We start from the raw sequence: 12,768 nt of genomic DNA, 5'->3' as shown, positions 1-12,768 counted from the left end.
TGAGGATAAAGAAGGAAGTAATTCTACATATTTAAATGTGAGTCTGTTCTATCCACTACAGACTACATATATGTATTGCCATTCAAACCTTTTTTTGGCTGGAGGTGCTCTTTAACACAGGTAAGATCATTTACTCTATGCAGCCTAAATTGTGGACTTGCTTTACAAAGATCCAGTGTATCCAGGTTGATTCAAGTTAAAAATGTAAAATCAAATGTAAACAGTTTCCTTATAATCTAGTTTGTGACAAAGTTTTCTTTAAGAACACATTCTTTCATGTATCTGTTCATGACCGTCTGCCATTAAATTACATGCTGAAGTAGCATGGAATGCCAGCACTATTCTGATGCAAATGTATTGTTTGATAGCTCTGTTATGTACCTTGCACTTTTTCTATGTTGGCTTCCGTCTATTTTTGGCATATAGACTGCATTCACCAGGCTTGGCACTAAAGTCTTTATTTTATGTTAAAACCTCACATTTTCTTGTTAGGAATTCAGAACTACTTAAGGGTTTCTCACTGGGGTCCTGCCAGAAACCATGGAAAACGCTGAGCTCAGTGCTATGTACTCTGTTACGATTGTAGTTACAGTTGTATTGTCATTACTCCAAACACGTATACTCACTATCTATTTTGTATGTTCTTTCCTCCTCACACACATATGTGCCTTCTGTCTAATTTGCCTCCTGTAGTAGTTAGAGCTCTAGTTTAATTTCAGTCACATGAAGTGTAGGATACTGCATAGAGTAAATATGTTGTGGTGATGGTGTGGGGAGACCAGCTCTCACCCACAGCATACACACTATAGAATTCATTTGCAAGATCTTCAGAAAGGGTTGGTTTCAGTGTTCGCTTTCTCCAGGCAGTCTTTTCTCTGTTCCTTTATTGCTGTGGAGTTCATGCTTTGAACCTTTGTCCCTTTCTCTTAACTTAACTTGCATGCTGGTAACCTTTAAGTATGTGAGCTTTACCCTGACACACTCAGTGCACTTGTTCTCTCTCCAGTTATAGTGACTGAAAACAGATGGTTCTGTACTTCTGAAAGCCCTGCACTGTCTGGAAGATTTTAGAGAATAGAGGATTGTCTCCAGCAGTAGGATTGACATGGAAGAGCAAAGTGCTTATATTTTCTTTGTTGCAATTGGGATGCTTAACCACTTCAGCCTACAACGTCGAAAATCTTAAGCATCCGAGCAATGTTCACCTCCCATTCATTCGCCAATAACTTTATCGTTACTTATCACAATTAATTGATCTATAGCTTGTTTTTTCCGCCACTAATTAGGCTTTCTTTGGGTAGTACATTTTGCTAAGAGCCACTTTACTGTAAATGCATTTTAACAGGAAGATTAAGATAGAAATGGAAAAAAATCATTATTCCTCAGTTTTTGGCCATTATAGTTTAAAATTAATACATGCTACAGTAATTAAAACCCATGCATTTTATGTGTCCATTTGTCCCGCTTATTACACCGTTTAAATTACGTCCCTATCACAATTTATGGCGCCGATATTTTATTTAGAAATAAAGGTGCATTTTTTCAATTTGCGTCCATCACTATTTATAAGCTTATAATTTTAAAAAAATTAATAAGATACTCTCTTGACATGTATATTTAAAAAGTTCAGACCCTTAGGTAACTATTTATGTAGTTGGTTTTTTTTTTAATTGTAATTTTTTTTATTTTTTTTTAAATACAAAAATGTATTTGGGTAATTTTAGTTTGGGAGGTAAATAGCTAATTTTAGATGTAATATAATGTATTTTTTTTATTTCATTTAGGTATGTGGGTGCAGTTTACTATTTGGCCACAAGATGGCCACATTCAAAAAATTCTTAGATGCGAACGATTTCGCATCTAGGAACTATAAGAAGAAGGTGATGTTTCCTGGGGGCAGAAATACCGCGCTCTCTGATGAGAAAGCGTCGGCATTTCTGCCGGAGACTTAGATCGGTGAATGGGAATTATATTCCCATTCACTGATCGGGGGGGCAGCGGGAGGCAGTGGGAGCGCGCACGGGCGTGCACCCGATCGCGCGCACCACACGGCTGCAGCAGCAGTGCCCATATGGACAGATATATCCGTCCAGATAGGGCGAAGTGGTTAAAACCTGTATTTTATAAACTATAAATGCACACTCCTCTGTAATTTAGCCCCTGCTCTGCTGTCAGCACAGGCACTCACAACTTAATGCCGTTACATGCATAGGTGCTATCCACAGGAGTCTTCCTATTCCCATGCCATCCTTCTGAGTCCCTCCGCCAGTTGGCAGCTACTGCGCATGTGCAGCCTGGAGCCGCAAGCACCCTGTTTGCGCTCCCACAAGCGCTCTGCGCATGCACAGTAGCGATTTGCACAGTACGTTCCCAGCATTTGGAGCACGGTGAGGGGAGGCACGTGGCCGGTCAGCTTTGTGGGGGTTGCCGCTGCTGCCCGGAGGAACTCGGCGTGGCAACTGGATCACTCCAGGGGGCTGCTAGAAGCCCCAGGAAAGTTGCACTTTTTTTTTTTTTTGGGTTCGGTCACACTTAAGATTTACTTTTAAAGGGCACTATGACAAAAACTGAACAATTTTAAAATACATTTTAATACATATAAGCTGTACATTTGTCCCAGTGCAATATATGCTGTAATTAACTTTATTTCTAGAAACATCTCATTTATAAGTGGTTTTAATGAGATCTTACCTGTCTTACTCCTCATGGGGAACCTAAATGTTTCCAGTATTTTTCCACTGAGCCCAATTTACTCTGTTTTTCCTGCATGCAAATGTATATCTGAAATGATAGCCTATTAAAATCAATAGGCTGTTTCTGATTTGTGTGCGGGGGAAAAAATAGACTCTGCAGCATTTTCTTGTAATTTGCATCAAAATCACCATTGTCAGGGCAGGGGGATTCTGATGAGATTTCACATCACATCCCATCGCAGGGGGCTGGAGGGAGGATGGTGCTGTGTGCTAGTCACAGCACCAGTAATTAAACAATATTAAAGTAGGAAGGAGGAGAGGGAACCAGGTCAGGGGTACTTTAAAGCCATTCCCTGTCAAAGATCTGTACAAAAATGTTAAAAGGCCAGCCTACTTGCTTGCGCACTTTTATGGCGGTTGGACTGCCATAAATGCATAAGTGCATTTGAAAGTAAAGAAAGCCCTAAAAATCCACTTTTGACATGACTAGTCCAAAACTTGTCATAAGAGGTCAGACCCATTAGATTAAAAACACTGAGGCTACATTTCCACTATTGTGTTGCAATTTTTTAGTGGAAAACCGGTAAATGAATTTGAATGCAAATTCATATGTGTATTCTAAGGTGAAACACAGGCGGTCTTGTCATATCAGTGCCTGTGTGTTTTTTTTTTTTTTTTATTAAAATGTATGTGAAAATGTATGCAAATTCGCATAGAAAACGTATGCAAATTCGCATAGAAAACCGCTTGGTGAAAATGCAGCTGAATTTCCTATTACATGTGAATCGCACACTGTGCATGCGGTGTGCAAATTCTGATGACTCTGCTATGCATAATTTTTCTGCACAGCCCTGCGCGCAGATTGTTTGTAGTGAAAACCAGCCCTATTGACTTGTATTGTCATGCGAATCTGCATACTGAAAATGTATGCGATTTCACGTTAGTGAACATAACGTTGTAAGCTATGCTACTTAGAAAGAAAGTCCTTCACAGTTCATTTTTATCTGGGATACCTTATAAAATGTGTGTAAACATGTATTTTACAGTTTTTTTCAAAGTGCTCCTTTAGAGCAGAACTGGAGCATGTACTTCAGAAAAGGATTTCTAATATAGGTTCACTGAAATGGATTTTGTAATGGACCAGACCGATCAATATGGTACTTGTCTGCTCACCTGCTCCTGCTTTGCCTTCCCTTTTCATAGACAGTAGTGATGTAGGTATGTGGGGTTTGTGAAATTTTTAGGGAAGAAAATGCAGTATTTCATGTATTTGTACCATTTTCATCCCTTGTCCTTGTCTAAACAGATCCTTGTATCTCAAATCCAGATATAAGAATACACTTGCATATGTAATATGTATATCCTTCAATGATAGCATTTGGGTCTATAGTATTTGTTGGTGTAACCGGTGTTTGCATAAATATAAATATTTCTTTTTTTTTTTTGGGGGGGGGGGGGTTAAAAAACAAAATTAATTAGGAGTGTAATGCAACTGCTAATGTGGGTATAGCTTGAACTAAGAACTTTTTTCATTGTTTCCTTAGCTGCCTGGTTGAAGGAGATGTTAAAGAAGAAATTATCCAGCCGCCAGAGGCTCATCCAGTTCCTCCAATTCTAACGCCCTCGCCTCCTTCAGCTTATCCAACTGTGACTACAGTGTGGCAGGACAGTGATCGCTATCATCCAAAACCTGTTGTGCACACCCTATCCTCAGAAAATATGGCAGACATGAATGAGAACTATAACAAATCTGGAGATGCATCTGCAAAAAATGAGCCCGTTGAAAAGAAGTTGGAACGTAAACTAAGTATTGAAATTAAGAAAGTACCTCTTCAAGAAGGCCCAAAAAGTTTTGAAGCTAGCACAGGTTTGCAAAGAGGACTAGGTATAAAGATGAAATCTGCTTCATCCTATGCAATTGACCAACTGGTTAAACCTCCAATGTCAATGTCTCTGGATTCTCTCTCAGTGATGTCGTCAAACCCTTGTAATGACTGTAGAAGTGCGAAGACTGCTAAAACTTTAGAGGATGCATCTGTTCAGAGAAGTTCAGATCCTCCAAGACCAGACAATCTCCCTCTAGACAAAGAACATTCTGTTTGTGCTACTTTGGGCAGTGAGCAAAGAAAGTGTAAAAATGTGTCTTCCTCTGCTGATAAACATTTAGATACATGTTCTTTTGATAAGACTGTATCAAATACTAATGTTTCAATGCCCCAATTAGTGGGCCACAGCAATGCACCATCACTTCAGGTGCCACTCTCCTTTACTAACCCTCTTCACTCTGATGATTCGGATACAGAGGAAAATATTTCGTACACATCCATGACAACAAGTTTGTCTAATATATCAACCGCAAGTGCCACTGTCTCTGCAGTCTCCACAACAGAAGTCTCCACTAGAAAAGTAGTTCCCATGTCTATTGCCAGGCACGATTCCCCTGTGCAAAAACATTCAAGCTCAGAAAAAGGTATGTTTTCCTTTACATAATCTTTCCCTTTTTCATACCACCAAAACTTCTTTGTGTACTTACATCTAACATATGGTAGGTATGCATAATTTTAGCCCTAGTAAAGCACTGTCTAATGTTTGTTTTCTGCTTTCCAAGTACAGCAAGTGTTACAAAACTTGAGTTATCAAAGCAAAAGAGCTTGACAGCTCGTGGAATTATTTTGGTTTCCCAAAAAAGTAAATAGAAGCTGAAATGGTCAGATAAGGTTTTAGTGCAGGAAAGTTAAAAGGGTCAATACCTCTTTTTAAACTTAAAATAGCAGATTGTGGATTTCAAACAGCATCTGTGACCATTAACCCTCCTGTCGGTCTAATAAATTCCGCCAGGAGGCAGCGCAGCAGTTTTTTTTTGCTTTTTTTTAAATCATGTAGCGAGCCCAGGGCTCGCTACATGATAGCCGCTGCTCAGCGGCATCCCCCGCCCGCTTCGATCGCCTTCGGCGATCTCCGATCAGGAAATCCCGTTCAAAGAACGTGATTTCCTGGAGGGTTTCCCCCGTCGCCATGGCGACAGGGCGGGATGACGTCAGCGACGTTGTGACGTCATTGGGAGTCCCGATCCACCCCTCAGCTCTGCCTGGCACGGATTGGCCAGGCAGCGCACGGGGTCTGGGGGGGGGGGGGCGGTGCGGCGCGACGGATAGCGGCGATCGGTGTGCTGACGCAGCTAGCAAAGTGCTAGCTACGTGCAGCAAAAAAAAAAAATTAAGCAAATCGGCCCAGCAGGGCCTGAGAGAACCTCCTGCGCGACTTACCCCGAACGTTACCGCCAGGGAGGTTAAATTGAAAATAAATTCTAAAAAATAAAACTTATTTCTATGTTCCTAGTGTTTTATTTGCTGTTGATACTACACACATAATTATCTCATGGGTTTATTTTCACTTCATGTGGTTGACTTTTTCATAATTTGATGACTTACTTCCAAGCACCACTTTTCACTGCCCTAGGGCTCTATTTGCTAAACTGATGGTATTACTTAAGCCTGGTACACACTTTCAATTTTGATTGGCCAATCACTGACCAATTTTACCACCTCCATGTAGTATGAGAGTCAACAGGTATCAAATACTATGACCAGATTGTGTAGGTGAACCCTCATTCTACACAGAGGTGGTAAAATTGGTCAATGATTGGCCAATCAAAGTTGAAAGTGTGTATCCAGCTTAAAGGCTCATACACACATCAGACCATAGTCTTTGGAAAATGAAAGATCACAGACCAATTTTACCCTTTTCCATGTAGTATGAGAGCCATACCTACACAGTCTATTCTATGGAGCTGAACTCCCCATCAGACAGAAATCTTTGCAAGATGCTGCACACAAAGATGCTGTAGACATTCAAAAGATCAGTATCTGCAAAAGATCTGTTCCTGCAAGAGATCTGTTCCTGCAAAATGCATTCATAGTCTAAGATATCTGCAGATCATCATACACACCTTGTTTAACAGACATTCATCTGCAGATCAGATCCACCAGGATGGATTTTCAGATCTGCAGATGAATGTCAGTTAAACAAGGTGTATATGATGATCTGCAGATCTCATAGACTATGAATGCATTTTGCAGGAACGGATCTTTTGTAGGAGCTAATCTTTTGCAGATACTAATCTTTTGAATGTCTACAGCATATTTGTGTGCAGCATCTTGCAAAGATTTTTTTTCTGATGGGGAGTTCAGCTCCATAGAAAAGACTGTGTAGGTATGGCTCTCATACTACATGGAAGGGGGTAAGATTGGTCTGTAATCTTTCATTTTCCAAAGACTATAGTCTGATGTGTGTATGAGCCTTTAGTATATCACTGTTAGCTGCTGCTGAGCTGGCAGTAATTAGATGCAAATAATTAAGCTAATTTTGTGCAGCTTCAGTACAACTACAAATCAGCAGGATCCCTCCTTAATAATTGTATGAGTCGTTGCATTATGGCTGGGTTTGCAATGAACCAGTTGCTGTCAGCTATAATACAATTGACAACTGATGAGAAGGAATTTTCCATGTTTCCATATGGGTTAGTTTACATCTATAAAACAGAGAAACCGAGAGCCCAATATAGTGTAGTATGTATTGGATCAGGGAGAATTAGTGTGGAGTAAGTATTATACTTACAAACATGGGTTACCGTTCAGGCAACCACTATATAGGCAGGTGGGGAGATTAGACCTGTCCCCACTCAGGATTAAGATGTCGCTCTCTGAAGAAGGAAAGGAGGGTTTGTCACCCTTCCAACCACCAAGGGTGGATATCTTGACAAGTAGATGTACAGAGGCGCCAAAAGGATAAAATTATGCTAAAATGTTTAAAATATTCGGGTGGCGGCGGTGGACCGGCCACTCAGACATAAACTCGATGCTGTCGCTTAAGATAAAGACAGTTTATTCACATGCTCCATGAAGAGAACTATGCACCAAAAATCATCAGCACACATATACATTGGTCTAAGGACACGCTATCTGTCTCTGTCTTTATAGTGTACTCCTATCTATTGCCTAAGGAAGTGGGAATATACCCGTGAAACGCGTTGCGGTTCTGTTCATGGAGTATGTGAATAAACTGTCGTTATCTTAAGCGACAGCATCGAGTCTATTTCTGAGTGGCCGGTCCACCGCCGCCACCCGAATATTTTAAACATTTTAGCATATTTTATCCTTTTGGCGCCTCTGTACATCTACTTGTCAGTTTACATCTATGGCTCATATGCAATTAACGTTTTTCCTGAGTTTTTTTTTCTCCTAAGTGATATTTTCACACCTTGGCCCATGTGCAATTAACTTTTTCTCTGGAGTTATCTCCTAGGAGATAATTTTCCATATTTTCGTTATAACTTTTTAAAGCAACAGCAAGTGAGAAAAAATTTTGATGGTCATTTTTCATCTGCTTTTTGGTACTTATTCAATTGCAGTGTTGAAAAGTTATTTTTTTTTTAAAGTTGAAAAATTATCTCCTAGGAGAAAACTGAGGAGAAAATTTTAATGGCATATGGACCTAGTACGAATGTGTTAGAACATACAGGTCCTTCTAAAAAAAATTAGCATATTGTGATAAACATTAGACTTTCATATATTTTAGATTCATTACACACAACTGAAGTAGTTTAAGCCTTTTATTGTTTTAATATTGATGATTTTGGTATACAGCTCATGAAAACCCAAAATTCCTATCTCAAAAAATTAGCATATCATGAAAAGGTTCTCTAAACGAGCTATTAACCTAATCATCTGAATCAACTAATTAACTCTAAACACCTGCAAAAGATTCCTGAGGCTTTTAAAAACTCCCAGCCTGGTTCATTACTCAAAACCGCAATCCTGGATAAGACTGCCGACCTGACTGCTGTCCAGAAGGCCATCATTGACACCCTCAAGCCAGAGGGTAAGACACAGAAAAATTTCTGAACGAATAGGCTGTTCCCAGAGTGCTGTATCAAGGCACCTCAGTGGAAAGTCTGTGGGAAGGAAAAAGTGTGGCAGAAAACGCTGCACAACGAGAAGAGGTGACTGGACCCTGAGGAAGATTGTGGAGAAGGACCATTCCAGACCTTGGGGGACCTGCGGAAGCAGTGGACTGAGTCTGGAGTAGAAACATCCAGAGCCACCGTGTACAGGCGTGTGCAGGAAATGGGCTACATGTGCCGCATCCAAGTCAAGCCACTGTTGAACCAGAAACAGCGGCAGAAGCGCCTGACCTGGGCTACAGAGAAGCAGCACTGGACTGTTGCTCAGTGGTCCAAAGTACTTTTTTCGGATGAAAGCAACTTTTGCATGTCATTCGGAAATCAAGGTGCCAGAGTCTGGAGGAAGACTGGGAAGAGGGAAATGCCAAAATGCCTGTGAAGTCCAGTGTCAAGTACCCACAGTCAGTGATGGTCTGGGGTGCCATGTCAGCTGCTGGTGTTGGTCCACTGTGTTTTATCAAGGGCAGGGTCAATGCAGATAGCTATCGGGAGATTTTGGAGCACTTCATGCTTCCATCTGCTGAAAAGCTTTATGGAGATGAAGATTTCATTTTTCAGCATGACCTGGCACCTGCTCACAGTGCCAAAACCACTGCTAAATGGTTTACTGACCATGGTATTACTGTGCTCAATTGGCCTGCCAACTCTCCTGACCTGAACCCCACAGAGAATCTGTGGGATATTGTGAAGAGAAAGTTGAGAGACGCAAGACCCAACACTCTGGATGAGCTTAAAGGGAACCTAAACTGGTAGGGATGTGGATGTTTCCTTTTAAACAATACCAATTGCCTGGTATCCTGCTGAGCTCTTTAGCTGCAGTAGTGGCTGAATCACACACCTGAAACAAGCATGCAACTAATCCAGTCTGACTTCAGTCAGAGCACCTGATCTGCATGCTTGTTCAGGGACTGTGGCTAAAAGTATTATAGACATATGATCAGCAGGAGAGTCAGGCAACTGGTATTAGTTTAGAAGGAAAAATCCATATCCTTCTCAGTTTAGGTTCCCTTTAAGGCCGCTATCGAAGCATCCTGGGCCTCCATAACACCTGAGCAGTGCCACAGGCTAATTGCCTCCATGCCACGCCGCATTGAAGCAGTCATTTCTGCAAAAGGATTCCTGACCAAGTATTGAGTGCATAACTGAACATAATTATTTGAAGGTTGACTTTTTTTTTTTTGTTTTAAAAACACTTTTCTTTTATTGGTTGGATGAAATATGCTAATTTTTTTATAGGAATTTTTGGGTTTTCATGAGCTGTATGCCAAAATCAATATTAAAACAATATAAGGCTTTAACTACTTCAGTTGTGTGTGATGAATCTAAAATATATGAAAGTCTAATGTTTATCAGTACATTACAGAAAATAATGAACTTTATCACAATATGCTAATTTTTTTTAGAAGGACCTGTAGATATAAACTGATCCGTAGTGAAATGTGAAAAATTCCTTATTAGTTGTCTTTTGCATTACAGCTGAAAGTAACTGATTCTGTGTAAACCCATTCTAAAACTGTAAGCAATGTAAAAGGTCCTTTTGTCTCCATAGTCTGCCAAGTTTTTTTTTTTTTATTGATTGTGTTTTGGAAGTTCATCAGGCCATGAACAAGCACAATTTAAAGAAAGCATTTGTGCCCATCTTTCTTTTGTGCTTTGACTATACAAGTACGGCATGGGCGCTTCAAACAAAGAGGATTTGACTGCCCAGGAAGTCTAATATTAGCCACTTGAGGACCGTGGGCTTTACCCCCTTAACCACTTCCCGACCGCCTAACGCACAGAGGCGGCTGGGAAGTGGACCCCACAAGGACCAGCTCATGCCCAAAGGCGGCGGTCCTTGTAGGGGCATGGGCGGAGCGATCGCGTCATCCGTGACGCGATCCTCCGCCTCGCGCCGCTCATCCGCCGCAACATCCCGCCGGCCATACGGAAGCACCGGCGGGATGTTAAGTCCGCGATCGCCGCATACAAAGTGTATAATACACTTTGTAATGTTTACAAAGTGTATTATACAGGCTGCCTCCTGCCCTGGTGGTCCCAGTGTCCGAGGGACCACCAGGGCAGGCTGCAGCCACCCTAGTCTGCACCCAAGCACACTGATTTCCCCCCCCCCCCCCGCCCCTGATTGCCCACAGCACCCATCAGGACCCCCCCTGCCCACCCCCCAGACCCCTGTTTGCACCCAATCACCCCCCTAATCACCCATCAATCACTCCCTGTCACTATCTGTCAACGCTATTTTTTTTTATCCCCTCCCCCCTGCCCCCTCCTGATCACCCCCCCACCCCTCAGATTCTCCCCAGACCCCCCCCCCCCCCAGTGTACTGTATGCATCTATCCCCCTGATCACCTGTCAATCACCCATCAATCACCCATCAATCACCCTCTGTCACTGCCACCCATCAATCAGCCCCTAACCTGCCCCTTGCGGGCAATCTGATCACCCACCCACACCAATAAATCGCCCGCAGATCAGACATCAGATCACCACCCAAGCGCAGTGTTTACATCTGTTCTCTACCCTAAACAGCCACTAATTACCCATCAATCACCCATCAATCACCGCCTATCACCACCTGTCACTGTTACCCATCAGATTAGACCCTAATCTGCCCCTTGCGGGCACCCAATCACCCGCCCACACGCTCAGATTGCCCTCAGACCCCCCCTTATCAATTCGCCAGCGCATTACTTACATCTGTTCTTCCCTGTAATAACCCACTGATCACCTGTCAATCACCCCCTGTCACTGCCACCCATCAATCACCCCCTGTCACTGCCACCCATCAATCAGCCCCTAACCTGCCCCTTGCGGGCAATCTGATCACCCACCCACACCAATAGATCGCCCACAGATCCAACGTCAGATCACCTCCCAAGTGCAGTGTTTACATCTGTTCTCCACCCTAAACACCCACTAATTACCTATAAATCACCCCCTGTCACTGCTACCTATCAGATTAGACCCCTATCTGCCCCTAGGGCACTCAATCACCCGCCCACACCCTCAGAATGCCCTCAGACCCCAGTCCTGATCACCTCGCCAGTGCATTGCTTGCATCTATTCCCCCCTCTAATCACACCTTGAGACACCCATCAATCACCTCCTGTCACCCCCTAGCACACCTACCCATCAGATCAGGCCCTAATTTGCCCCGTGTGGGCTCCTGATCACTCGGCCAAACCCTGAGATCCCCCTCAGACCCCCTTCCGATCACCTCCCCAGTGCATTGATTGCATCTATTTTCCCCTCTAACCACCCCCTGAGACACCCATCAATCACCTCCTGTCACCCCCCTAGCACTCCTATCCATCAGATCAGGCCCAATACAACCTGTCATCTAAGAGGCCACCCTGCTAATGACCGGTTCCACAAAATTCGCCCCCTCATAGACCACCTGTCATCAAAATTTGCAGATGCTTATACCCCTGAACAGTCATTTTGAGACATTTGGTTTCCAGACTACTCACGGTTTTGGGCCCGTAAAATGCCAGGGCGGTATAGGAACCCCACAAGTGACCCCATTTTAGAAAAAGACACCCCAAGGTATTCTGTTAGGTGTATGACGAGTTCATAGAAGATTTTATTTTTTGTCAAAAGTTAGCGGAAATTGATTTTTATTGGTTTTTTTTCACAAAGTGTCATTTTTCACTAACTTGTGACAAAAAATAAAATCTTCTATGAACTCGCCATACACCAAACGGAATACCTTGGGGTGTCTTCTTTCTAAAATGGGGTCACTTGTGGGGTTCCTATACTGCCCTGGCATTTGTGACAAAAAATAAAATCTTCTATGAACTCACCGTACTACTAACGGAATACCTTGGGGCGTCTTCTTTCTAAAATGGGGTCATTTGTGGGGTTCCTATACTGTCATGGCATTTTAGGGGCCCTAAACCGTGAGGAGTAGTCTTGAAAACAAATGTCTGAAAATGACCTGTGAAATCCTAAAGGTACTCATTGGACTTTGGGCCCCTGAGCGCAGTTAGGGTGCAAGAAAGTGCCACACATGTGGTATCGCCGTACTCAGGAGAAGTAGTATAATGTGTTTTTTCCAGTAACACTCCAGGACAGGTACACATTGAGACTTGGCTCTATAAATTAAACATGGA

General features: G+C 42.5%; 1 protein-coding gene across 1 annotated transcript in view; it reads left to right on the top strand.

Annotated features, from left to right (window-relative positions):
• PTPN12 (protein tyrosine phosphatase non-receptor type 12) overlaps nt 1-12,768 on the top strand; it is a 129,835-nt gene that overhangs the window by 94,665 nt on the left and 22,402 nt on the right. Inside the window, exon 13 of the mRNA XM_068276210.1 lies at nt 4,238-5,163. Coding sequence (XP_068132311.1) covers nt 4,238-5,163 — 926 coding nt within the window. The remainder of the gene's footprint in view (nt 1-4,237; nt 5,164-12,768) is intronic.

The sequence above is a fragment of the Hyperolius riggenbachi genome, chromosome 3 (genome assembly GCF_040937935.1).
Source record: "Hyperolius riggenbachi isolate aHypRig1 chromosome 3, aHypRig1.pri, whole genome shotgun sequence".
Lineage (NCBI taxonomy): Eukaryota > Metazoa > Chordata > Amphibia > Anura > Hyperoliidae > Hyperolius > Hyperolius riggenbachi.
Note: the sequence above shows the minus strand (reverse complement) of the source record. Positions and strands in the feature narration are given on the sequence as shown.